Source organism: Mustela lutreola, chromosome 12 (genome assembly GCF_030435805.1).
Source record: "Mustela lutreola isolate mMusLut2 chromosome 12, mMusLut2.pri, whole genome shotgun sequence".
Taxonomy (NCBI): Eukaryota; Metazoa; Chordata; class Mammalia; order Carnivora; family Mustelidae; genus Mustela; species Mustela lutreola.
In genome coordinates this window covers 35,876,861-35,903,284 of record NC_081301.1, presented here as the reverse complement: position 1 = coordinate 35,903,284, position 26,424 = coordinate 35,876,861, and the positions used below count along the sequence as shown (strand labels likewise).

General features: G+C 49.9%; 3 protein-coding genes across 8 annotated transcripts in view; 1 reads left to right on the top strand and 2 right to left on the bottom strand.

Moving 5' to 3' along the window:
- The window catches only part of TLN1 (talin 1), a 32,973-nt gene extending 23,972 nt beyond the window's left edge, over positions 1-9,001 (bottom strand). For 2 of the 4 annotated variants that reach the window (XM_059142637.1, XM_059142641.1), the window contains exons 1-7: positions 8,573-9,000; positions 2,019-2,181; positions 1,690-1,787; positions 1,321-1,450; positions 1,062-1,214; positions 663-805; positions 428-555 (exon numbers count right to left, since the gene is read on the bottom strand). In XM_059142637.1, coding sequence (XP_058998620.1) covers positions 428-555; positions 663-805; positions 1,062-1,214; positions 1,321-1,450; positions 1,690-1,787; positions 2,019-2,148 — 782 coding nt within the window. In that variant the 5' untranslated portion in view covers positions 2,149-2,181; positions 8,573-9,000. Of the gene's footprint in view, positions 1-427; positions 556-662; positions 806-1,061; positions 1,215-1,320; positions 1,451-1,689; positions 1,788-2,018; positions 2,182-3,675; positions 3,699-8,572 lie in introns of those variants that run through there. The other 2 variants (XM_059142640.1, XM_059142638.1) reach the window with 2 other exon arrangements.
- Positions 9,002-9,068: 67 nt separating this feature from the next.
- CREB3 (cAMP responsive element binding protein 3) lies at positions 9,069-14,925 on the top strand. 2 transcript variants are annotated; one of them, XM_059142674.1, is made up of 9 exons: positions 9,069-9,303; positions 9,407-9,554; positions 9,630-9,697; positions 9,811-9,900; positions 11,150-11,256; positions 11,368-11,436; positions 14,001-14,085; positions 14,178-14,262; positions 14,341-14,925. In XM_059142674.1, exons 1-9 carry the CDS (start codon positions 9,211-9,213, stop codon positions 14,655-14,657), a joined length of 1,062 nt encoding a protein of 353 aa, XP_058998657.1. In that variant the 5' UTR covers positions 9,069-9,210; the 3' UTR covers positions 14,658-14,925. The 2 variants fall into 2 exon arrangements, with proteins under 2 accessions (XP_058998657.1, XP_058998656.1); XM_059142673.1 differs by having other exon boundaries at positions 9,407-9,697.
- On the bottom strand, positions 14,792-26,384 carry GBA2 (glucosylceramidase beta 2). 2 transcript variants are annotated; one of them, XM_059142658.1, is made up of 18 exons: positions 25,907-26,041; positions 25,293-25,525; positions 22,070-22,161; positions 21,661-21,776; positions 19,311-19,529; positions 18,780-19,019; positions 18,475-18,577; positions 18,161-18,314; positions 17,944-18,069; positions 17,571-17,743; positions 17,233-17,337; positions 16,920-17,027; positions 16,665-16,816; positions 16,431-16,537; positions 16,149-16,321; positions 15,955-16,070; positions 15,669-15,860; positions 14,792-15,387 (listed from the first exon to the last, which is right to left on the bottom strand). In XM_059142658.1, exons 4-18 carry the CDS (start codon positions 21,691-21,693, stop codon positions 15,094-15,096), a joined length of 2,295 nt encoding a protein of 764 aa, XP_058998641.1. In that variant the 5' UTR covers positions 21,694-21,776; positions 22,070-22,161; positions 25,293-25,525; positions 25,907-26,041; the 3' UTR covers positions 14,792-15,093. The 2 variants fall into 2 exon arrangements, with proteins under 2 accessions (XP_058998641.1, XP_058998640.1); XM_059142657.1 differs by lacking the exon at positions 25,293-25,525 and having other exon boundaries at positions 16,149-16,291; positions 25,907-26,384.
- Positions 26,385-26,424: the final 40 nt, after the last annotated feature.

The following is a 26,424-nucleotide window of genomic DNA, read 5'->3' as shown; positions in this document are numbered from 1 at the left end:
AACCAAGAGCAGACGGAGTTCAGGAGAAGGATGACCATGCATGTTGGAAGCCAAGCAAGCCACGCTGCACTCTCCACATTCTGAGTATTGGTGGATAAGACTCATGAAGCTTTCTAAGTCTATGTTCCCTATGAGGAGAAATGTTCTGTTTTCCTCTGGCTGCTACAGTAAAATTCTTCAGAGAATCTCAGAGAGGCTACATGCTTGCTTGAGAGGTGTGGGGCAGAGGCAGAGATTCTGGGTTACGTTTGTGTTCCACATGGGGCCAGCAAGGAGACAAACAGCTGACGGCAGCAAAAAAAGGGACCCGTGTGGGTCAAACCCTGGTGCATTGGAAGAACAGAGAGAGAAAGCCTGGGAGGGGGGCAGGGCTGTTGGGCCCAGTGAGTCCTGGGCCCTGACAGGGTGTGGGATGTGAGTCACTCACTCGAGGAAGCCAGCCTTGTGCTTCTGCTCATTGTGGGGCCCAAACTGGATCTGGCACTGGAAGCCAGCAAACTCACAGGCCTTGTCGAAGGAGACAGGATGGGAGCCATTGAGGATGTCATCTCGTGCCTGGAGAACACAAGGCGGTGGGTGGTGGGTGTGGGTGTGGGGATATCCCTCTCTGTGCTCCCACCGCCTCTCCCTACCTCCCCTACCCAGGCAAATCCTCTCCACACCTGCACATAAAGAAGGTTCAGCTGTACGGGGTCCCGGGAGTCCACATTCTGGTCTGAGTAGAAGAACTTCCTCCGCAGCAGAAGCGTCTCATGCTCCTCTACTCCCTGTTCCCTCAGCGTGCGGCCATGGTCCAGCCAGTTCACTGAGACACACACAGTCCCCTCAGTGCCGAGCCCCTAGGGCGCCTGCCTGGTCTGCTCTTTGCTCTTCGTCTCCTACCTTCACTCACTGAGAAGTTCCATGAGCGTAAGACTTCGTTTTACTACTGATGCAGCCTGCATCTCAAATGGCGCCTCGCAAAAGCAGATTCTCCGTAACTAACGAATGAACACCGCCCCCCCCGCCACTCCCCCGACCCCGACCATTTCCAGGGCCCTCTTTTTTCGATTTCTGCTTACGCTCATCATCTGTGTGCAACTTCTGCTTTAGTTTCTCCATCTTCTTTTCATCTCGCAGCAGTGTCTTGTCCTTCCGTAAGGTCCCTGTCACCTCCTCCTTTTTCTCTTCCATTAGCTCTCGCACCAGCGAATATTCATCATGGTTGGTGATGCCTGGGGGAGGGGGAGGGGTTGGTGGCACCCCAGGCACCACATCTGTGTTCTCTAGCAGAGCGGGAGCCTCCATTCCTGTGCCCTCAGCCCCCCCGAGACCACTTACCAATGCGGGCACAGATGGTCATGAGCATGTCGGTGACAGTCTTAGAGTCATCCACCATGATAGTCTTCACGGTTCCGTCGAGCATACGGATTTTCAGGGGCCTCTGTTTCTTCCTGTACTCCATGGTGTCCTGGTGGGGCCGGAACAGGAGGAGGGGTCCCCTTGAAGCCAGAGGTATTACTTCCTTTCTCCTCCAGAGGAGAGGCAAGTAGATTACTAAAAGCAACACTACGGTGGCTCACTCAAAAAGCAGGTTATTTTGACTGCCTGGGATAGAAAGCCTGGAGAGGCTCAGAGACAACAGACATGGGTGCTGAAACAGGAGGTAGAAGAGGGGATGTTGATGGTCCTTGATGAAGGGATACTCACCCCATTTCGGAGCATGTAGTAATCCAAGGCTTTCCCGGCCTCCAGCCATATACCTTTTTTGGGGTCTTCATCTGACAGGAAGAGCCCAAAGTCGCTGGCTAAAAGAAAGGATGGCTCACCTCAGACTACGAGGACCCCAGTGTTGCTGAATGGCTGCATGGTTCCCTTACTATTTCCCCAGAGACTGAGGGCTTAAGGGGGAGAGAAGGAACCAGGGAGCACACGCTTGAGGGATGAGCAGCCTTGAGTTCATCCCTTAAAATCAAGAGCCCGGGGAAAAAGGAGGGACGGAAGACTCCCACCCCCGCCACCAGGGTACTCAGACTCACGAGGGCCAGCCAGGGCCTCTGGGATGCGCTCACGAATGATGCGACAGGCATCATACACCATGGTGGACGGCTCAAACTGCATCGTCTTCACCACGTTCCCAATGCTGATCTTCAGCGAAAGCGCAACCATGGTGGCAGCTTCTCCTCTCCAGCCTGTCTCTACCTGGCCCGTGGCATCAGCGCATTAGCACACATCCGCATTAGAGGACAGGAGGTCCCCCAGATGGAGCCCCAGGGAGGGGTGTTTTTGAAAGGGACCCACCAGAGCATAGAGTAACGTGGTTATTTTGTTTTATTTAAGCATTTTAAAGATGGAAACATTATTTATACCAAAAAAACCAATCCTAACCACCTAAGAGTGGTTAGGTGTGCGTCTGGTCTGCAATGCAGTGTTCCTGGAAGACACCATCCTGTCCCTACCACTAGAATCTGTGCCTCCCTTCTGTGTGCCAAGTGTCTCTCTCTTGGCCCCTACCTTGCTCTTTTCCCAGCCTTGCCTCTGCCTTGTTTTCATCTTTTCTTAGTTCAGTCTTTTTCTCTCTTTGTCTCTCACTAGGTCTTACTGGCTTTTTCCTGTCTGGGATTTTCAGAGCTCTGCCCTGATTCATCATGTGACCTCCCCTCTGACAGCTTTAGCCTCCTTCTCTACAAAATGAGGACGTTATATTAGGTAATTCCCAAGAGATCCTGAAGCCTGCAAACACCGACTCCAGCTAGCTGGGCAGGGAGACGAAACACCGGCAGCTTGCACCGTCTAACTGGAGCGGGAGGGGCCTTCCCAGGGAGCCTGGCCCTGCGTCTGGCTTTCCTGGCAGTCAAACTAGAATGATGATTCTCTAATCCAAATGGATCTCAGAAATTACCTAGTCAAATTCTCAGTTTTGCAGAATGGATATCAGACATGGTGGGGCAGGTTGGGTAGTTTCAAGGCAGATCAGAGGAGGAGCTCAGTCTCTAACTTGGTCCTTGCTCCAAGTCACCAAGTGAATACCCAGTCCTCACGACAACTGGTCTCAGGCTCTCCAGTCTTCAGTAAGCCCTTCTCAAGCTCTGCCCCCTATCTTACTGCCTCCCTTGATGGTATTTTCAGGGCACCTCAAGATATCAGTCCCACCCTGACCTCCCCCACCCTCCTTGGCACCTCTCAGCAGGCTGGAAGAACCCTTGCAGGTGGCAGGTGGCACCCAGGGGGACAAGAATCTGCCTGGCAGCTGATGATGTGACCCAGTTTGGTACAGGGATTGGTTCCTCTCAACTGAGAGAATGAGCAAATTCGGGCTGCTCATTCCCCTCCTGGCAAGCAGCAAACCCCAAGTGGGGAAACAGACAACTCGGGTTAGGTTAGAAACAGGTAGGAGTGCTGGGATACAGAAGCCAGAACCAGGGAAGTTGGGAAGGGATAGGTTTTTGGATGGTGAAGAGATTAGGAAGGATGAGGTAGAGACTGAAAAATCTAGAAACAGGAGACAGGTATATGTGGGAAAGGTGTGGAGCAGAGATCTGAGAGACCATTCTGACCTTATAAACAGTCCAGAGTCTCACAAGAAACCACAGCTTGCTATCTTTATTTCCAAACAAGCGAGGACCCTTCCAGTCTCCCCAGCTCTCTGCCCACCTCCCCCATTCCTCAGCTACCTCTCCCAGTAGCTTGACAGACCTGGCTGTGGGGCTGCTGGAGGGCTGGAGGGTCAGCGAAGTGGAGGAGTCGGAGGAGCTGAGGGCAGGACTGAAAGGACCCTCCACCCTAAGCTGAAATGGCACGTCTCCCCCACTTCCTCCGGACATATGGACACCCCCTTCTTCTTCAAGCACGGAAACCTCTGGTGAGACCCCGATAAGGGAGATGAGTCATGCCTACCCTTACTCCCAGGCTGGTCCTGAGTGGACACCCACATAGCTACAAGATGGTGAAGGAGGAAAAGGAATTGAGAAGTGAGAGGGTGATGAGGGCACAGAACAAGCCCCTTGGAAGTATGGGGAGAAGCCATCCAGTTCCTCCTCTGGCCTGAGAACTTTGCTCCCTTTTCCACCATGTTTTATGAAACAGCAACAATGCCCCCCCCCCCCATCCCTCTCCCAGGGAACTCCTCCTCCCTCAAGACATTCCTGAGATGCATTCCAGAGGAGTTGGGCAATGGGGGGGGGGGGTGGAGGACAAGAGGTCAAATCCTAGCAAGGAATGGAATGTAAGTATACTGGGGGGGGGGGGGTAAAGAATTTGGGGCACATGGAAATATAGTCAGAACAGATACCCACAAAGGGAGCTGCAGAAAGACAGGGAGCTACAGAAAGGGACAAGGGAGAAAGAAACCTGAAGACAAAGTCAGAATGTATGAGGGTTGGGGGAGTAACCCTCAGTCTGTTACCAAATTTGGCCTCTGAGTCCGCAACCGCGGGGCGGGGGGAGGGGGGAGTAAAGGGGGGGGTGGTTGTGGGTGAGACTGACATATCCGGCCTCAGGCTGCTGGAGGCTCATTTCGGGCTGGACTGGGCAGCTGACGGGCTGGACCTGATCTCCCTCGACATAGCCCCTTACCACCTACACCTATCTATACATATCCACTCTCTCCAACTGCACCCCTGTCTATGCACAGAGCTCTTTACCACAAAACTACTACGAATACTGTCTCCACATACACGTTATCTCAAACATGCAGTCCCTTACACAGACCCTATCTCAGCCACATTATCTTCCCATAAAGACCCTGTCCCACGCACACAGCTTCCCCACAAACACACCTCTGTCTGTAGGAGAACAACTTGCCCCAACATCTCTCTTCCCATTACACATTCTCCCTCCATTCATCCAACAAGCATTTCTGAGGGTCTGTTGTGAAAAAGGCCCTGGGCCAAACTCTCAGTGACTGGGAAGCAAGAAGAGCAAGCCCTTGCCTTCGCTTTCAAGGGGCTCCTGGTTAGTTGAGTGAGTAAGCCAAATACAGAATTATAATACAGGGCAGGATGTGGTCAGAGTCAAGATGTGTGTGTTCAGGGGAGAGATCCCTTTAGGTTACAGAAAAGGGACCGAAAAGTCTCTGTTTTAAGTGTCATTTGAAGTTAGGACTTTAAAATAAAGATAATAAAAATCGTAAGGATTACCTTTTATTTTTTTTATTTATTTTTTTTTTTTAAAGATTTATTTATTTGACAGAGAGAAATCACAAGTAGACAGAGAGGCAGCCAGAGAGAGAGAGAGAGGGAAGCAGGCTCCCTGCTGAGCAGAGAGCCCGATGCGGGACTCGATCCCAGGATCCTGAGATCATGACCTGAGCCGAAGGCAGCGGCTTAATCCACTGAGCCACCCAGGCGCCCAGGATTACCTTTTATTGATGATATGTCAATCTCTTTGTATACATAATTTCATTTCATCTTTACAATAACCCGGCAAGATAAGTATCATTATACCCATTTTTACAGATTAGGAAACTGAGGCGCAAAGATATTAAATACTTGTTCAAGGAACTGCTCCAAAGTCATACAGCTAATAAGTTGTGAAGCCAGGATCTGAACCCATATCTCTGACTCCAAAGCCCAAGCTGTCTCCACTACGCCAGCCGGAGGTGAGTCAGGGGTAGCATTCCAGGCAGAAAGAAGAGCATAAGCAAAGGTGGAGGAACAGGAAATCACGGAGGAGCATTCAGGGAAGTGAGCGGGTGGGCTGGCGGAAGCACAGAGTACCTGCAAGGGAGCAGCGACGGGGAAGTCAGGTCAGGGTGGAAAGGCAGGGGAGGACTAGAGAGGAAGGAGTATTTTACATCCTGGAGGGCACCATGAGGCCAAGGGAGGCTTTGAGCAGAAAAGGGACATAACCAGAACTAGATTCTGGAAAATAATTCTGGCTGTTACCTTGGAGATAGGTCAGAAAGACACTGCATTAGCACAAATGAGAAGTGATGACAGTAGTTAGAATGGTGGAGAGGAGGACGTTGTTCATTTGTAGTTTGAAGAGGTAGAACTGTCAGGACCTGATGACAGTTTGTCTTGTCAATCTTCAGGGACCAGGGCCTAAAGTCAGACTGAAATCCCACAGCTTCTGTCATCAGTAGCCATTCAGTGGCTAGGGTGGCTTGAGTTTACTAAGGAATTGGGAAGGGGAGAATGCCAGGATTGGGCCGAGCTGGGTATATGAAGATGAGGCTCTGGGGCACAGGAGATGGGGATGGGGTTAGCACCAGTAGCGGCAGAAGGGATGAGGTTAGTGACTGTATCGAACTAGAAATGGGGAAGAAGGCTGGGGAAGACGGCGGTAGGAAAAATACATCTATGATCAGTCACCGACTCAGGCTAGGCGAAGGGAAAAAATAATTACAAGACAGGGAATAACAGAGTGAGGTCAGAGGTCAGATTAGGCTGCGGGAGACTGAGAAGAGATGGGGCTGTGGTCAATGGCTAAATAAGGCTAGGATGGTGTTGGGGGGAGAGCGATGGGATGGTGGCAGTATATAAGCTGAGTTGGTGGGGGTGGGGTGGGTCTGGGGCACAACCAGCAGCTGGGTCACACTGAGTAGGGGATAGTGCTGTGGTCAGTGGCAGGGTCAGGCTGGGAGTGAAATGGGGGTGTGGTCAGTGGCCTGGCTGGGCGTGGGATCAGCAAGACCCAGTTTCCTCTTTGGGTCTCATTTCCTCTTTTCTGTTTGGGGAGTGGGGGAAGGGGATCTACAACTGGACCAAGAAATTAAGAAGGCTTAGAGCCAGGGGCTGGCACACAGCAGGGCCTGCAGGTACTTGACAGTTATGTTAGGCTTCGGGTAGGGTATTCAGCAGATGACCAGGAGGTGCGGGTAAGTGGGGAAAGTGTGGAAGAGTGCTTTAAGATGATGTGAAAGCTCAGATTCGGGAGGGCAAAATATGGTAGGAGGTGCAGTATCAGGGACAGAAAGGGAGGCAGAACTGCAGCTGGGAACCACTGGCAAGATGAACAAGTATGGAAGAAGTGACAGGTGAGGGGAGAAATCTGTATGCAGGATTGTGCTTGACGAAAGGGGTATGCAGGGAGGATGTGAACTGCAGGGCCAGGGAGGAGAGCTGGAGAGAGGACTTAATAGCCAGAGAATGAGGGAACTGGGAGGCAGTAGGGCTGAACTTTCAGAGGATTCGGTCATTTCTTTCTCCCATGGCAACAATGTTTTCATGGTCAGCCTCCCCTTAATCACAGTCCCTTCTCCCTAAATAGTCCCCCACTTGTGACCAGGCCTTGTACATCTCCTGGGTCCCAGGCCTATTCCTACCTCCTATCTTGTAAGTAACATAGTCCAGAAACCACTGTCCCTAAACTGTGGTGACCACAGCAAGAGCGCTGGATTTAGACAGCAAAATAAAGAAGCTGGAATCCCAGATACCTGCAATTCTAGTGAAGCCCAGAACCCTAATGTGAAATTAGTTTACCATATCTCTGGGCTAGAGAACCACTGAAACTATGTAGCAATGAGACCTCCCCACAAAAGGAGTGCACCTACCTGCTACCAATCTCTTAAATTTTATCTATCAGAGGCCAACTACCCAGACTTCAACCATAACCCCTCCTAAAACTAACCCTAATTCTTTTTTTAAAAAAGATTTTATTTATTTGACAGAGATCACAAGAAGACAGAGAAGCAGGTCGGGGGTGGGGAGGTGGGGGACAGAGAGCCTGATGTGGGGCTTGATCCCAGAACCCTGAGATCATGACAGGAACCAAAGGGAGAGGCTTAACCCACTAAGCCACCTACGTGCCCCTAAAACTAACCCTAATTCTTAACATTAACCCTGACCCTAGTTTGTTTCCTGTTTCCCAATACTGGCTTTGACATTCATCCTTTTCCTAACAGACACCGTACACAATCCTTCATCCATAATATTGATCTAATTTTTACTTCCAGCACCAAATTCCCTGACCTTAACCTTAAATATTGATCTCTAAGCCTGAAACTCCTTTGTCACTTGGTTCCTGACCCATCCCTTTGGTATTTATCCCTAGTACCATGCTAATGTTCTCTAATCCCTAAAACTAGACTTCTAATTTAATTCCTGTGTTGACTCGGCCCTGAATCCCACCTTTGACTTACCTTGGCCAGAAAAAAACAAAAAACAAAAAACCAAAAAACCACCAAAAAACTCCACAATGACTTAATCCAAACTTCACCTACATAAAACGGACCTCACGCCAGTAACTCTAGATTTCCAACTCCGGCTTTATAACTCCTTAAACTAACCTTGATTCCTAAACCTAACTCTACCTAATCCCAAACTCACCCGAAGCTTTCCTACCCACATACCCGCTATCAGCTAACCTCAAACCCGATCCCCGCCCTGCGCCTCAATGCCACCCACATCTCGACCTCCCCAAAACTATTCCAGACAGAGGACTGATCCCAGGAAGGGCCTGGCTCCCTTAAAACGCCCTACTTAACTCCGATCCCAAGCCGAGATACACTGGACTCTGACCTCTCCAACAGGACCCGAAGCAGGAGACGCAAGAGAGTCAGAGGGCCCCGCCCGCCCGCTTGCCCGCCAGCTTCCCGAGTCCGGCCTCGCGGCCCCACCCTGAGACTCCGGCTCGGCCGAGTCCGGCCTACCTGCGCTGCCCGGCTCGTGCCCCGCCCGCCGGCCCGCTAACCCGCTCGTTCTCCCGGTGGCAATCGGGATCCGGCCTCGCCCTCCCTTCGACACTCTCTCGGGCACTTCCGTCCGCGGAACGTCCCCCACCCGCGGGCGGCGCCCTGGGCCCGCGCTCTATGGTTGCGGGGGCAGCAGGAAGCTGCTCTGGCCGCGGCACTCGATGCTCGGGAGCCGGCCTCAGACAGGCTGCCCCTCCCCGGCAGGAAGCAAGGGTGCGGCACAATCCGGAGCAAATGTTCGAACAGCGCCCGAGTTCCCTTTTAGTCTCTAACCCTTCCCTTTTTCAGCCGGGGGCGAGTCAGAGTCCGTCCCCTACAATGCCCGCCCCTAGGGTGTGAGGAGGCCGCAGAGACGTCCCCTCTATTTGCGTCGCTCCCGGGACGTGGCGTGCAGCTGCTAGGCTACTTCCGCGTCAAAGGGAACTCCAAGTCCCGGAATGTCTCGGGGGTAGGAGCGTCACTTCCGTGGTGTTGGAAGTTGCGGAGAATCGAGTCTAGGGGGCTGGTGCGGTTTGAGAGCGACTGGTTCAGGGCAGCGAGTAGGTGGTGGGGTGAACTCCTGTGTTTCTGCCCATCCTTCCCGTTCATAACCGGCTATGGAACTGGCCTTGGACTTGGGTGACCAGGACCTGCTGGACTTCCTGCTAGAGGAAAGCGGAGATTTGGGGGCCGAGCAGCCACTTTCCGAGGTGGGTGGGGCTGTGAGTCGGAGAGGCGCGGGGTTGCTGGGACCGCGTTCTTGAGGCGGTGGGTAATAATAGGTCAGGGCTTGTTAATTTGAACCCTGTGCAGACGCTGAGTGAATGGGAGGCAGAGGATTTCCTGAGTTCCCTGCTGAGTCCCGCCGCATCGTTGAGCGACTTTAGCTCCTCTGATTCTTGTCTTGTTCTCCATGATCACACGTACTCTCTCTCACAGCAGCATGTCTCCATAGATCTAGGTGAGTCTCAAATAAGTGAGGTTTGGTGGGAGGAGAGACTTGTGGGCCTGGCTGTTTATACTTTCCCTTTTGCAGATGGTGGGAACTATGGAAAAGAGGGGGCCCAGACGACTCCACTGCGTGTGGAGGAGCCTGCAGAGCAGGTAGTTGATTTATGGCGGGATTATTCCCACATTGCAGGGGGTGGGGGCGGATTCCCCTTTCCTTTCTGACCTCCCCTTACAACTCTGCTGCCCATCTCTCCTGGTAACCCCAGGAAATTGCTAGGCTGATACTGACAGATGAGGAGAAGAGGCTGTTAGAGAAGGAGGGGCTTACTCTGCATGGGACACTTCCTCTTACTAAGGTAAGACTCTGATTGGTGGGAGTGAAAGCTGCGGGGGAGGGGGCGGGGGTTGAGTCTCAAGCCCCCACTTCTGTTAATTTTATTACAGGACAGGACTGAGTTTAGACAACTTAGATCATTTGTTGCTAGTAGGAAATTGGAACATGTCATTAATAAGGTGGATGCAGAGGCAAATCCTGGTTTTGTGGGGTTTATACAAATTTTTGGTGTTCTCTTTAAGAAAGAAGAGTTCAAAATCATCAGTGCAACCTTGGTATAGGGACCTGGAAAGGACTGTGCAAGCAAAGGGCCCTGATGCTTAGATTTCAGTGCCTCATCGAAATCCACCTATAGCTGAACGGTAGAATTAAGTTTTAGAATTCATCAAGGCTGGACTAATAGCAAGAATAATTATAAAATCCCAAGTTTTAAGTTTTAAAGTTTCAAGGAATGAGAGGCAGCTTTACAAGCACCGTATTGTGGTACTGTTGTGAAATCAACAGTACAGAAAAGTTGAGAGAATTTTAATTTCTTAAAAAGTATAAGATGAGGTTATGCTGAAATTAAATAAAAAATAAATTAAAAAAAAGTGTAAGATGAGTTAGCAGTTGGGGATGACTAAGAAAGTGAGTGGGGTTCAAAGGCTGTATCAATGGAGGTGTTGTCTCTAGAAGGGCAATGACCGTCTTATTATCCTTTGTACTGGCCAAAAGAGCACATCTTAGTGTCTAGTTTTGAACCCAGATCTTTGACAGATATTAAGAGGATACTGTCGGGGTGCCTGGGTGGTTCAGTGGGTTAATGCCTCTGCCTTCAGCTCAGGTCATCATCTCAGGGTCCTGGGATCGAGCCCCGCATTGGGTTCTCTGCTCAGTGGGGAGCCTGCTTCCTCCTCTCTCTCTGCCTGCCTCTCTGCCTACTTGTGATCTCTGTCTGTCAAATAAAATAAATAAATAAATAAAATCTTTAAAAAAAAAAAAAAAAGAGTCAGATGCCCAAGCAAATGAGCCATCCAGACGCCCCAAGGGGAGTGGTGTTGGTGTTGTTGGTGTTGTTTCTGTTGCTTTAATTCATAAAATTGTTTAAAATGGTCTGGCTCATGAGGACGTTAACCCTGGCCTTCAGAGGTGTTCAGAGAGAAGCCAAGTGTCTGTTGGTCAGGGAAGCTCTAGAAGGGATTCCTGCATTAAGAAGAAGATTGAATTCAGTTGCATTCCAACTCTTTGGTCCAGTGTTCTTCTGATGAGACTTCTTTTCTGTGTTCTCTTAGATGGAGGAACAAGTTCTGACACGAGTGCGGAGGAAGATTAGAAACAAAAAGTCTGCTCAAGAGAGCCGCAGGAAGAAGAAGGTGTATTTGGGAGGTTTAGAGAGCAGGTACAAGAGGGAGAGGGATGGGGGTGGGGGGTAAGGAGCAGAGGTAGCCGGAAGCACTGGGTTTTGAAGTGGGGACACAGGCCATATCCCCATATCCTATTATTTCCCTAGGGTCTTGAAATACACAGCCCAGAATCTGGAGCTACAGAACAAAGTACAGCTCTTAGAGGAACAGAATTTGTAAGTAACTCACTAACATTGTCCTTTCTCCTTCCCATTTTATGCCATCTCACTCTTTCCCCTGCTTCACACTGGGCAGCTCCAACATGCAGGGTCTGGTGCTTGGCCTTTAGGGGATCTGATTTCAAGAAGCTCATAGTAACGGGGAACAAATTCACAAGTAACTTAGTAATTTAAGTACTCAGAAAGAGAGAGGAGGGAGTAACAAAGACCCCATGGAACCCTCCTATACTGTTGGTGGGAATGCAAGCTGGTGCTGCCACTCTGGAAAACAGTATGGAGGTTCCTCAAAAAGTTGAAAAGAGAGCTACCCTACAACCCAGCAATTGCACTACTGGGTATTTATATCAAAGATACAAATGTAGTGAACGGAAGGGGCACGTGTACCCCAGTATTCATAGTAGCAATGTCCATAATAGCCAAACAATGGAAAGAGCCTAGTTGTCCTTCAACAGATGAATGGATAAAGAAGATGTGGTATCTATGTACAATGGAATATTATATAGCCATCAAAACCAAAAATCTTGCTGTTTGCCATGATGTGGATGGAACTAGAGGGTATTATGCTAAGAGAAATGTCAGTCAGAGAAAGACATTATCATATGATCTCACTGATCTGTGGAATTTGAGCAGCAAGGCAGAGGCTCATAGGGGGAAAGTGAAACAAGACGAAAGGAGAGAGACAAATCATAAGAGATTCTTAATCTCATGAAACAAACTGAGGGTTACTGGAGTAGAGGGGGTGGCTGGGTAATGGACATTGGGGAGGGTATGTGCTATGGTGAGAGCTGTGAATTTCTAAGACAGATGAATCACAGACATGTACCCCTGAAACAAATAATACATTATATGTTAATTTTTAAAAAAACAACAACAAAAGAAAAACCCCATGGGGCAGATGATGTGTGATGGTAGATAGGATTCTGGGGTGGGGATCAGGATAGGGAACACTCTAGGCAGAAAGAAAAAGGGCAAAAAAAAAAAAAAAAAAAAGATAAAGAAAAGAAAGTGGTATAGCGCAGTCTGGCATGAACCTGAACGTAGGTGAGTCAAGTCAGAAAGAGAACATCGAATGCCTGGTGAGGATTGTGTAAATAGCTGAGTGGACAGTATAGAACCACTGAAGGTATTTGCAAAGGAGTTTAAATCAGGTCAGGACAGAAAGGTGTTTTAATGAGGAACTTCAAGCATTTTGTCCACAGAGAGGAAGAATCCATTTAAAAATAGGGTAAAAAACAGCACTGGCGCAAAAATGGACACATAAACCACTAGAACAGAGTAGATCCAGATATAGATCCGCAAATCTATGGTCAAATAATCTTCGACAAAGTATGAAAAAATATCCAGTGGAAAATAGACAGTCTCTTCAATAAATGGTGCTGGGAAAATTGGACAGCTATGTATAAGAGAATGAAACTTGACCATTCTCTTACATCATACACAAAGATAAACTCTAAATGGATGAAAGACCTCAACATGAGGCTGGAATCTGTCAAAATCCTAGAGGAGGACATAAGAAGTAACCTCTTTGACATTGGCCATGGCAACTTCTTTCAAGACATATCTCCAAAGGCAAAGGAAACAAAAGTGAAAATGAACTTTTGGGACTTCATCAAGATAAAAAATTTCTGCACAGCAAAAGAAACAGTTGACAAAACAAAGAGGCAACCCATGGAATGGAGGAAGATACTCACAAATGACATTACAGACAAAGGGCTGATATCCAAGGTCTATAAAGAACTCCTCAAACTCAACACACACACAAAAACAGATAATCAGTCAAAAAATGGGAAGAAGACTTGAACAGACAATTCCGCAATGAAGACATACAACTTGATAGCAAACACATGAAAAAATGTTCATCATTATTAGCCATTAGGGAAATTCAAATCAAAAGCACATTGAGATATGACATTTCACCAGTTAGAATGTCAAAAATAAACAAGGCAAGAAACAAGAAATGTTGGAGACAATGTAGGGAAAGGGGAACCCTCTTACATTGTTGGTGAGAAAGCAAGTTGGTGCAGCCACTTTGGAAAACAGTGTGGAGGTTCCTCAAAAAATTAAAAAGAGTTTCCTTGTGACCCAGAAATTGCAGCACTGTGTATTTACCCTAGATACAGATGTAGTGAAAGAAAGGGCCTTATACATTCCAATGTTCATAGCAACAATATCCTCCACAATCGCCAAACTTGGAAAGAGCCAAATGTCCTTCAATAAAAGAATGGATAAAGAAGATGTGGTCTTGGGGCACCTGGGTGGCTCAGTGGGTTAAAGCCTCTGCCTTTGGCTCAGGACATGGTCCCAGGGTCCTGGGATCGAACCCCACATTGGGCCCTCTGCTCAGCGGGGAGCCTGCTTCCTCCTTTCTGTCTGCCTACTTCTCTGTGATCTCCGTCTGTCAAATAAATAAAATCTTAAAAAAAAAAAAAAAAAAAAATAGGGTAAAAAACAAAAGAGATCATTCATTGCACAGATGGAGGGGCAGCCTTAACAGAATGGTTTCATTGTTTATCTCAGGGTGCCAGGCCAGGGGCTGCTCACTGTCCCCCTTCTTCTTCCAGGTCCCTTCTGGACCAGCTGAGGAGACTTCAGGCCATGGTGGTTCAGATATCAAACAAAACGAGCAGTACCAGCACCTGTGTCTTGGTGAGGATGGTGATGGAAGGAGAGATCCTTTTTCTCGGGTAGCAGGGACAGGGCTGCAACCTAGAACCCTCCATTTTTTCCCCGTTCTCCAGGTTCTCCTTTTCTCCTTCTGTCTGATCATCGTACCTGCTATGTATTCCTCTGACACAAGGGGGAGCCCGCTGGCTGAGCGTGGAGGTGAGAGGCTTGGGAATACCATTCAGGAAGGGCTGGGGGAAAGCCTGGCCAGTCCTTGAGGAGTCTTTGTTTCCATAGTGTTGTCCCGCCAGCTTCGTGCCCTCCCCAGTGAGGATCCCCGCCAGCTGGAGCTGCCTGCCCTGCAGTCAGAGGCACCGAAGGACAGCTCAGACCAGGAGCTCCAGGCTCCTGGCAACTCTTGCTTCCTGATCTTCCACATGCCTCAGACTCCTGGTGCTGAGTCTCCCCTGAAGCTACCACTTCCTGTCCCTTCCTCAGAGTCCCCCTGCCCAGGTCCCATCCTTCCCCTGCATGCAAATTTCACAAGAGGTAGGGGATGGCTCCCTCCTCATAGCCCTGCATCTGTTATCTTACAGGGCAGATACTCAGGCTAGATGTGAATATGGGGGGCTAAGTCAGAGCCTGAGGTTACTAGTCTGGGTCCACATGAAAGGGGTGGGAGAGGGCTAGCCTGAGCTCCTGTGTCCTGTGTCAGGAAGACTGAGAGTCCGAACACACCACACTTAACTGGCTTTCTGGGTCTTTTATTTGTACCCATGTAAATCTACCACCCCATGAATGGGCCCGGGGGAATCAGCTGACCTCCTTAAACATTTCATGCAGTGAGGGGATTGGGTGAGAGAAATAAATAAGTGATTCTGATGCTTGGGTCACCATCAGCCCCTCTTTACTGGCCCAACTGGGTGGGGAGAAGGGAAGGGGCATGATTGTCTTGGTGGCTCAGGGTTGCAGGAGACTTGGAGAGTAGGGGGAGTGATGAAGAGGAAAGGCCAGGCTGGAGGCTGGGCTGTTAGAGCCTCCCTCCCACAGTCAGAGGGCTTCCTTTGGTTTTGCCGTGGCTTCCTTTGGTCCAAGGTTAGGCCCTGTGCTTAGTCCTGTGCCCAGTCCTGTGCCCTGCTGGGCTCCTGGCTTGGAGGCCTTTTTATGCTGCTGCTGCTGCAGGGCCAGCTGCATGGCCCAGATACTCAGTGGCCGCATGTAGGCCAGAGAGCGGAATACCCGCTGCTGGCAATATGCTTCAGGGGTCTGGAAAGCTAGGCCCAGACGCTCCCACACAGTTCGATAGCAGCCTTCAGCTGTCTGGAAGCCTTCCCAAGTGAGGCCCTGTAGGAAAGAGATGTCAGTCACTTTACTTGGCAATCCCTGAATAGCTAGTTCAGCTGCACAGATAGAGACAACAAGGCCTCTGCCCTTAGGGAGTTCCCAGCTAGTGGCAGAAATAAATCTGACCCACAGACAGAAGCCTGAAGGCAGAAAATGGAAAGCATGCCAGGGGAAAGAAGAAGCTTTCTAGGTGGATAGGGCCCTACAGAAGTATATGATGGCTGAGGAAGTTTGCCAGCCCAAGGTAGAGATGGTGGAGAGATGGAAAGGTGGTGTATTACCTCCTGGATCATGGTGGCTGCCAGCCCATAGACCACACCCACCCAGACTTCATCAGACTGGACACTGGATCTGTCAGGGACACCATGGGGCTGCATCCCATTCACAGCCCCCATGGCTCCTCCTGCAAAGGCCCGGACATTGAACTCGAAGATAGTCTGGAGAGCACAGACCACGTGTTGGGTAGGAAATACCTGAGGGGCAAAGGCAGAATTAGGGTTTCTTAGATTTGCTTCCCACGTCCAGGAAAAACCCACCTTTCTGGCTCCTCCTGCTAGTCTTTCTCACCTCAGTGTCTCCTTCTCCTAGACCACTGGCCTTCAAGAACCACTGGCCAGCACACTGGTCAGACATGATGCTGCAAGACTGAGGCTGAGGGCTGCAGTCATAGTTGTAATAGCGGCCTGGGGTAGAGCAAGACAAAATAATGTTTCTTGTGTCCCCAGAGCTGCCTTAGGATTCCTTAGGGTCCTCCAACTCACCATTCCACAGCAGTCTCTCATAGGCTTCTTGGCCCCGTCTAAGGATGGAAGAAAACTTATCCTGGACGTCCTTTGCCCCACACAGAACAGCCATCTGGACCATCACGGCCACAGCTGCCAGCCAGAGTCCTCCACAGTAAGCACTGATCAGGGACATAGGTTTGGGGGTCAGACTGGCAGTTCCATGCAACATAACAAGCAATGAGTCATTCTTCCTAGAGCCTACAATTCCTGGTGCCCAGTTCCCAACCTTAGGCACCCTGGAAATCCCTACTCCCCAACCTGGGGCCTGTGGTGATCCATCCATCATAGGTCTGGTCTGCATAGCCTCCATTCTCAATGAGTCCATCTTGGTCCTTGTCAAACTTCATTTCAGATTCCATCACAGCCTAGAGAGGGACCAAGACACTGAAGACCTAGATGAATGCTAAAGAGAGACAACACTAGCCCGCTGGACTTTCCCCCAGACACCAGTCATGCCCTTGGCACACTGGCCATGGCACATGCATGTCTTACCAGACACACAGGCCACATATCTCTCAGGAAGCTCTGGTCGCCCGTCAGGTGGTAGTCTCGATAAACCTGCAGCACGAACTTCAGGTTTAGGTCCTTCCAGTCAGCGGTATCATGGACCACATATGCATTGACTCGGAGCCATGGCTCGTCATCTGTGGGAAGGGAGGAAACCTGACTGATTTGCATTAAGGGGGTAGAGTAGAGAGTATAAAGGTTGAGAGAGGGATGCAAACTGTGGGGTGTAAGAACTTTTACCTGGGTCCCCAATATCATGGGGGATGACATTCCTCCTTTTCACAGGTGCCATTACCCCACTCATCAGGTACTGTCGCCGTGTCAGGTCCTCCCTGAGAGTGGCCAGAGCTGGAGGAGCAGACACACAAGGTGGGGGCATGGAACGGGCAAACTTGAAGTGGGGCTCAGAATTGTTTATGACCCTAGAGAGGAACCAGTAAGCAGGATGCAGATACGTAGGGTAAAGAGAAGGGTGGAGACCATCTGGGGGACCACAAAGATTCAGGGGTATTGTGGACTAAGAGGGCAGAAGGGGCACAAAAGGGACCCTCACCCATGTCATACTGCAGGCTGAGCTCAAGTTTGGGCCAGAGCATGATGAGGGCAAAGGAAGCGTAAAAGTGGACGTCATATGTGTTGTACATGCGATATTCCTGGCCTGGAGAAAGGAGGGAGATACACTTGCCAGAATTCCCGCTTCCCCTTCAGTTCCCCTCCCTAGCTTGTGCTTGTGTTGGGGTTGGGGCACCAGCCTAGCCCACAGCTGCCACTTACTCCCTCATCCCAACCAGTCCCTTGGGGTAGGCAAAACCCACCATCCTGGCTTGTGGTATGGCACTAACTGGCCCATGGTTATGGCCTGCCATACTGTGGCCTACCAGCAGCTCGTACCTTCAAGGTAACCAAATCGACCATATTCCTGGAGGATGGGGCGGAGCTGACACATGCTCCCCACCAGCTCATCCGGAAGGGAGTCCTCGGGAACTTCCAGCCATACTGTGCCTCCATCAGCCAGGAAGTACAATTCATTGAACAGCGCAGATTTGTACCAGGCAGGCAAGGATCTGAGGAGTCAGAAGGAATGGTCTAATTTAGTAGAGTGTGGACCTCTCAGGAAGGGAAGGATTCTGGAGTTCTGCAGAGCAGGGGGCACCAAGTGAATTCCAGCCCAACTCTGCTGACTCTGGTGAGTGGAGACTGAACCAAGGAATCCCAACTGGAATGAGTGCCCGGGAGAAAGGCAAGAGATCCGCCCCACTGGCACCTGTCATCCAATACTGGGCTCTGCCAAGCTGAGATCTTCTCTTCCCAGTCTATATATCGGCACAGGGCATAGTGGCTAAGGGCGGGTGCTGCATTACCATCGCGGCCAAAGAACCTTGTGTACCGCCTGGGATAGAAAGAAAGGGGAAAAATGAGAACTGGGGTTCTAGGTCAGAGCTCTGGCACCTTAGATCCCTGTACTCTCTTGGTCCCTTCACCTGTAGTAGACCTGGCCCTTAGCTCCAAACATGATTCTGGGCATATCCCAAGCCAGTGAGAACTCCAGGCGGCACTGGCCTCGAGGTGGCAGCTTGCCTGTAACACACACAGCCCCAGCGATGCCTACTCCTTTCTGCGAGGGGGTGCTTTGGCCTGAGAGAAGCACAAGAAAAATTGGCATAGGCACCCCCTTCAGTCCCAGGGATCCCTGATACGGGAAAATAAGGCCTATTTGTTACCAGGTCTCTCACCCCTCCTCCCAAGACAGGGACAACCTCTCTTCCCACACCTCCCTATCAGATCCCCCCATCACCAGCGGGGGAGTCCAGCTGTCCATCTTGAAGTAGATCTTGCCACACCTGCTGCCCAGTGCTGTCAGGGTCAAAGGCTGTGATGTGGGTTACCGTGGTATCCGCCTGTTAAGGGGCCAAACACTCAGGGGAAGCGCCACAAGTATGCTGGCTTCAGGCTACCTCTCCAGTTCCCACTGTAATTCCCACCTCCAAGTTCTACAGGCTTAAGGGCGGTAGTGAGGATCGGACTCAGGGATGGGGTGCACCAGGGCCAGGCTGAGGGGAAGGGCATGGGGGCTAAGGTCCAGAGTAGGCTGGAACGTACCGTGAGCCGTGCAGCCACAGCCATCGTGTAGGGATTTGGAGGGGTTGGATGATGCAGCAGCAGCCCCTGCACAGTCTCCCCATCACGCTCCAGACAGAAGGGCTCATTCCACAATCCCCCGGGGGCATCATCTCCAACCCCCAGACCATTGCGCATGGAGAACATGATGGACACATCAAGGGCTTCGTCCCCTTCATTTTCCACATCCCACACAAAGACTCCTACAGGCAGGCTGCTGTCCTGGGAGCAAAAGATCGTACTCAGACGGTCCCAGTATAGCTCCTCCTAGTCCCACTCCTCCACACCCAGGACCTCGCTCAAATACTACCCCTGCCCCCAGGGTACTCTCTTTAGTTTCCACTTGCATCTCCCCATATTCCCAGGCAGGCTGTCTTACCACTGAGTGGAGGTCCTGGAAAACCAGCATGATGTCATGTTCCAGTCCCCTCTCTTTCACAGATTGTGGAATTTACAGCAGAGACAGATCTCAGGGAAGGGAGGGCAATGGAGGAAACACAGTGGGAGCCTCACCTGGTAGTCATGGGGCAAGATGGGTGTGATCTGGCGACAGGTGAGGGTGACATTCTGGCCAGGAAGCTGATAGACAGTCCAGGCTCGGGGATAGAGGGCGTGGTAGAATGCGAAGTACCCACACAGGCCCCAGTTCCAGCTGCGCAGGACACTTGGGCGCTCCACAGACAGGACTTGCTGGTACACAGTCTTCCCCTCCCGACGCAAGCAAACTGTGAACTAAACCAAGAAGGCAGATAGGCTGGGATGGGGTAACCACAGGCACCTCAAACTCATCTCCTGTCCCCTTTCTGAGCCTACGGGAGTTCTCATTGTGCCACAGCCTCGCTCATCCACTCGGCCCCTCTCCCACACTGTGAGTCACCACCAGGTCCTACCTCCTCTCTCCGTGGCTTTCTTTCCCTTCTTGGTGGTCTTCGTGCCCTCACCATATCTGTGTTTATGCTCTGCCTCCCCCCATCTGGTATCAGCGTGATCTTTTTTACAGAAGAATCAAGATATGCTAGTCTGTATTTATGTTTCAGTGACTCCCCATGGCCCTCAGGCTAAAGTCTAAACTCTTCTAGCTGGCTTTCAAGGTCCTTGATCTGGCCTGTCCCTGCCCATTATACTCATGACCTGTTCGAGCACTTATATTCTGATCATGTCAAATACTCACTGTTCCCTGAACACACTACATTTCCTCCTCGTGCCTTTGCTCCTGCTCATTCTCCATCTGGTGAAACCTTTCATCCTTCAAAGCCTAGGCCAAATGCCATCTCCATCCTCAAGCAGTGAGTCATTGCCCTGTATGTCCCCCTACCTCTCTAGTCTAGCATGTTAAAATGTTTTTGTTTACATTCTGACTCTCTGACTGCTCTGTGGGTTCATTGAGGGCAGAGCCCTCTCCAATTCACTGAGGCCCCCCCCCTCTCTACTATGCCTCCACTGCCAGAGACAGGCACAGCTGGCATGGGTAGAGAGAAAATGGGTAAAGTCTAGAGCAGTATCCCTTTTTTCTCAGTGTACTATCTATCCCTCTCATTTTGGTTCTTACATGGTCTCACAGTCTCCATTTTCTCAAAGTCCCATTCTAATAAAAATATAAGCTTCTGGAGCATAGGATCTATGAGGGGTTAGTATCTCTTCCCTTGCTTGAAAATATGCCTTACATTTTTAATGTATGTATACAATAATTTTTTATGTTGTTGGAATGGTAGAGAATGGTTAAGACCATGGCCTTTTAACCACAGCGAAAGCTGGTTCTGAATCCCAGCGTACTTCCTTTTGCCAACCACATGACCTTGGGCGTCTTACTAAAATCTCTTTGGATCTCAGTTTCCTCCTCTATAAAATGGGCATAATAATGGTACTTACTTTGTAGGACTGTCTTTAAATATTAAATATCGTACAAAATGCATAGCACAATCTCTAGCACATGTTAAGTATGCAATAATTACTTTAACTCTAGAGTCATGATTCTGGAAGGCACTTCCCCTCAGGATACCTAATGGATGAGCCAGAGAGGAAGCTTGGGGCACTGGGCAGGGCTGGTAAACCTGCACTAGGAAGGCCATTGTCATTAATTGGACTCAAGGTCGGCTAGTCATTTTTTTCTTTGAAGATGAGCTGAAAGCTGGAGGCATCCCTCAGATAGGAAATGGGAACGTGGTGGACAGCTCCACCTCTGAGGGCGCTAGAGAGATGATGATGAAAGGCAGACCACATGACTCTGGCAACTGAACGCCCAGATGTGATGAACGAATAGAGCGAAAAGAAGTGAAGATTCTGAGAAGGGAAAAAGGCTAGAGAGTTATGCCTGGGAGAGGAGGGGCTTCCCAGGCTCTCAGGTCTCAGGTCTCTCTGGAGAGAGACCTCCAGAGGAGTGATCAGCAGCAGAGGAGCTGAGCTCAGGCTGAAGGCTGGCAAATCGGGGTGAATAGTGGGTAGTCTGTACATCTTTATTCCCCACGCATTTATAGACTTTGGGGTTTGTTTTCCTTTCTGGTCCTACTAAATACTCTTTCAACCAGGTTAAGTGATCTGGGAATTCCTTGCACCCTCTGTGGCTGGGTACTGGATTAGCTAGTGAAGCTGGGACAGTGAAGGACGTAAGAGACATTTACTAGAGAAATGGAGGACACGGGGTGCTGGAGCTCTTTATGCTTTTAAGAAATGTGTGCTCTTGGAGTATCTTATTCCTAGTACATCCTAGCACAAGGCTGGGCACACGGAAAGCATCTTGAAAATATTTATTAGAGTGAACCATGTGCACATGTGCCCATCTAACTTCCACATCCTACACGGGCTAAGAGGTTCTTCCTGACCTGGGGTATTGTTCTGGACCTCTCCTCCACCTCCTGGTTCTTACTTGGTCAGCAATGACTGTCCGGTGCTGGTACATTCCAGGATTAAGCTGCCAACGACAGAACTGACCTCTCCAGCCTCGGGTGATAGTACCTCCCCCGATGCCACCCAAAGGACAACCTAGAGGTAGAATCAGGATGGTTAGTGGGGCATGGCAGAGGAAAAGAAGCCCATTTCTTTCTAGATGATAAAGATGAGTTTTTCTGAAAACTACTGGAATATCATATCAATGCATTGTACACTTTAAACTTACAGGATGTTTTGTGTCAATTATAGCTCAGCAAAGCTGGGGAGAGAAAACCTCAGCGATGGGGTGGTGCAATGTGCTTAAGCGGAAGCCTCTTTGCTTAGCTCTGCAGTAGCCCCAGAGGCTGGGCCCTCTCTGTGCAGAGTAGAGCTGGGATGAGGCTCACCATAGATCTGTCTTAGGGGTACACAATTGATGAGGTCAATGAAAGGTGTCTTCTTCTCCACCTGGGTCTTCCGGTACCACCACTGCAGGTACCTGAGGAGCAAGAGGCAGTGTGAGTGGAAGGGGCAGGAGGCGGCACCTCCTGGGCAGCAATCACCTGCCTCTCTCTAGACACTCAGGTGTAACTTCCCATTAAATGGGTCTGCAGAGGGGCCCCAGGGTGGCTCAGTCGTTAAGTGTCTACCTTAGACTTAGGTCATGATCCCAAGGTCCTGGAATCAAGTCCCACATTGGGCTCCCTGCTCAGTGGAGAGCCTGCCTCTCCCTCTCCCTGCCACTCGCCCTGCCCGTGCTCACTCTTCCTCTTTCCGTCAAACAAATAAATGAAATCTTTAAACATAAATAAATAAAAATATTTAGAATTTATTTATTTATTTATTAAATGGGTCTGCAGAAGACCCATTCCCTTCACTTCCAAATCTCTCCTGTTCTCTATCTCTCCACAGTTCAAAGTCCTCTCCTCTTCCCAGTCACCCCAGTTTACAGCAAGGAACGGTCTTTATTTCTCCCCTTTGTTCCTCAGGAGCTTTCTGACCTTGCCTCACCTCTAATTCCACTACCACTGCTTGAGTTTAGCCCAGGAGCTTTTGTTTGAGGTGCTGAAAAGGGCCAGTTTTGGTTTCCCAACTACACCCCGCCCCCAATAGGCACAGCCTGCTCAGATAACTTTCTTCTTTTTTAAAATGACTGTTTGTCTTCCTGGTTGTGAAAGGTGAAAATCTGGGGGCGCCTGGGTCGCTCAGTGGGTTAAAGCCTCTGCCTTTGGCTTGGGTCATGATCCCAGGGTCCTGGGATCGAGGCCCATATCAGGCTCTCTGTTCAGCAGGGAGCCTGCTTCCCCCCCCCCCCCCCGCACCCTGCCTGCCTCTCTGCCTCCTTGTGATTTCTGTAAAATAAATAAATAAAATCTTTAAAAAAAAAAAAAGGTGAAAATCTGTAGAATATACTAGATGAAAGGTCAAAAAATCCCACCCATAGACAACCAGGATTTACATTTTGGGGCATATCATTTTAAGTCTTTTAAAAAAGTTTAGTGTTTAAACTGTAAAGTTTCTGAGTCTGTGCTTTTATAACATCCTAGTAAAGCCTAAAAAAATTCCCACACTTTCCTGGTCTTGTCATAACTCCAACAGACAAATGATTCTGTTTGGGATTCAAGGCTCTGACATCTGTTTCAGCCTAACTTCTAATCTCAAGCCCTATAAATCCCCATTCAGACTGGGTCCTCACTAAGCAACCCTTGCCCCACCAGACTCTCCCAATTCCACTGTCCTCCCTACCCACCTATTTTATACCCATCGTTCAAGCATATCACCTGTAACCATATAATTGGGGTAAGTAACTCCTCAGAGCCTCAGTTTCCCCATCTACAAGATGACGTACCTCCTATCCTACCTACTTCATGGAATGGTTGAAAGAGCAAATGGTGTAACAAGTGGGAAAGCCACCAAGTGGAGTATGCGTGTCAGCTATGACCGTGACCTTTACATACACTATCTGAACTCCCATCAGTCACTGTCTTGTTATTTCTAAGCATTCCTTATGTAAGTCTGACATACTTTTACATTCCATGGGGAAAGGGATATTGACAAAGACTAGTTGATTACCCACAGCTTCAACCACAGGCAGGGCACATGGTCTGGAGCTGGTTAAGTATTTGCCGAATTTACCAATAATTATACAAGCACTGGGGCACTAGACAGATGAACACGAAGAGGAGCAAGGGAGGATGAAATGTGATTACAGAATAGGGAGGATACATTCTGGGAGTAGGGGAAGGAAGAGGGAAGGCATAAAGTCCTGCTGTTTTAGAGTAAACTGGACTTTGAAACTAGAGGCCAGAAAGAACTGGGGAAGAGAGGGGAGGGTGCAGCAGGCATTAGGGCAACAAGGGAGAAATGCAAGACAGGGAGGACGCTGAACAAAGGAGAATCTTGCATAGAACAAGCACTCAATAAATACTTATGAACTAATGGAATCTAGCTAGAAGGGAGAGCAATCAAAATGGAGTTCTTCCCACAATGAGGCCAAGAGAATGCTGGCTTGCTGCAACGCCTGATTAAAGTACCCCCAGTCTGACTTCCTCTTAGGGTTCATGTCTCGTTCCCTTAACTTGGCAGCTGGCCGTTCCTGACCTATGTGGCCTTCTCCATATGTCAGCCCCAATTTAAGAATTATCATTCAGAATTGTTCCTTGTCTCACTCCTGCTTTCTCCTCAATGCAGGACCACGTTCTGTTCTAAAAGACCTGCGTTGGTGATGTCCACCCTATCCTGGCATGTGGAGCCAAGGTCCAGGGGGCTGAGCACAGTTTCAGGCTTCTGACTCCCTCACACTGAGGGACCGAGGGGCTAGGATGCCTACCTGTTCCTGATCTCAGTGTCCCTACCACATGCACCCCCATGTGCTTCTCTCAGCACTCTAGCCCTCCATCTTTTTTAACCCAGAAGCTTTGGGGGTCAAAGTTAGGCTGAGTCAGTTTCTGAAGTAGCCTGGAGGGATGATTGTTCTCTGGTACAAGCCACCCACAGGATCTAGCAAAGGAGCCAGATACCCAGGCAGTGCCAGGTCCTTCCCACTGCTTAGAGCTGGGGTTAGGTAAATGGGCTACCCAGCCCAGCCCTATAGCACTGACAGAGAGGGAAGGACCCCCTAGTTTAGAGGCTGTTAGGGCTGAGTTTTCCAACTTTTTTTTTTTTTTTTTTTAAAGATTATTTATTTATTTATTTGACAGAGAGAGAGATCACAAGTAGGCAGAGAGGCAGGCAGAGAGAGAGGAGGAAGCAGGCTCCCTGCTGAGCAGAGAGCCCAATGCGGGACTCGATCCCAGGACCCTGAGATCATGACCTGAGCCGAAGGCAGCGGCTTAACCCACTGAGCCACCCAGGCGCCCCGAGTTTTCCAACCTTTATACTTCCATCGCCACCTGTGTTTACAGTGTAGGTTGACTCAGGATGACCTCAGGGTGATGCTTTCTGTCCTCATATACACCTGTTCCTGTTAATAGGTCGTGGCTCCTCATCACTAGCTTTTAAACTCAGAGGAGATCTGTAGGGATCTAAAGGAGTTCTACAGCTCAGGGTAAGCACTTGGGGTGTCTGTAACCCTTGGTGGAAAGGGCACTAATGCAGGCTCTGGAACACTGTATTACCGGGGATACTTACAGCACTGCCTCTCTGGCCAGAGGTCTTTGCTTTTTCTATCAGGGATTGGCTATCCCAGAATAGAGTGAACAGCACCTCTCACACCCTCTCCTTGGGGTGAGAGCCGGCAGGCTGCAACCCACTCCCCGGAGCCAAAGCTTGAGGAAAGACACGTAATGTGTGCCTAAATGAGGCAGAGAGTAGCCCAGCAGCTCAGGGTAATCAGGGTAATCAGGGTCGAGAACTTCCCTCTCCTAAATAAAACAACATTGTGTCAGCACTGCAGCAGCCAGACTATCCTTTCTCACCTTGCCACAAAGTATAGCAAATACTAAAGGGCGGTCTTTGGATAAGAGGGAGTGTGTGAGAGGGAGCCTAAATGGGAAAGGCTGACTACAGGTCCAGATGTTCCTGTTCTTTCCTACTAGGAGGATAAGTTACTGGGAGGATGGGGGTTGCAGAAATGTGACCCAATCTCACCCCCTAAAACCACGCTTAGAATATGTTGGGGGTTGGGGGTCACCTGACTGGGACAAAGCACTCACCTGCTTTCTCACCCTTTCTCACCTCTGCTGGAAGGCTTGTGCTGGAACAAAGTGAAACTTAACGTACTGTAGGCAATGAGATCTACTCACCGCAAGCCCATGCCCAGATGCTTTATCAAGTTGCTTAGGGAGACGTTGTTGGCATTAAAGGGTTTCCTCTTCTCTGCAAACTCATGAGCCAGGCAGATGCGCCAGCCAAAGGGAGGCACCTGGTAGCCCTTAGCTTTACCTTCATAGGATGCCATCAGTTGCCCAGAGTCCTCCGGACTGCTGCCGCCCGGCTCACTTTGGGGTCGATTGTCTTCAGGGCTCTGGAGGTCTGTAACCTGCCCAGCCTCAGTGCCTCCGGCATTTTCAGGGCAATAAACCTGTGGATCCCTTTTGGCACACCTCGTCTGCTCCGAGGCTGGGACTCCAGTTCCCATGTTCCCTGGATCTTGGGTCCGCAGGACCTCGACGGTCCCTGGTCCCAAGTCTTTTGGTACAAAATACCTCGCCAGCCAAGTCCAGATGTGGGCAGTTGTGGTAGTTAGGTGTCGTCTCGGAGAGCCGGGCGCTGGGGAAAGCCGAGGTGAACTGGTGTCTCTGTGGAGCCTGGGAGCTGTTGT

Coding starts and splice junctions, on each gene's coding strand:
- GBA2 (XM_059142657.1), bottom strand. CDS start 26,241: ATGGGAACTGGAGTCCCAGCCTCGGAGCAGACGAGGTGTGCCAAAAGG. Junction 19,530..21,660: donor GGACAGTCATTGCTGACCAA/GTAAGAACCAGG, acceptor TTCTTGGTTTAG/TTCACAGTTTGCTTGCGTCG. Junction 16,071..16,148: donor TGAGAGACTGCTGTGGAATG/GTGAGTTGGAGG, acceptor GCTCTACCCCAG/GCCGCTATTACAACTATGAC.
- CREB3 (XM_059142673.1), top strand. CDS start 9,211: ATGGAACTGGCCTTGGACTTGGGTGACCAGGACCTGCTGGACTTCCTG. Junction 11,257..11,367: donor TTGGGAGGTTTAGAGAGCAG/GTACAAGAGGGA, acceptor TTATTTCCCTAG/GGTCTTGAAATACACAGCCC. Junction 11,437..14,000: donor CTCTTAGAGGAACAGAATTT/GTAAGTAACTCA, acceptor TTCTTCTTCCAG/GTCCCTTCTGGACCAGCTGA.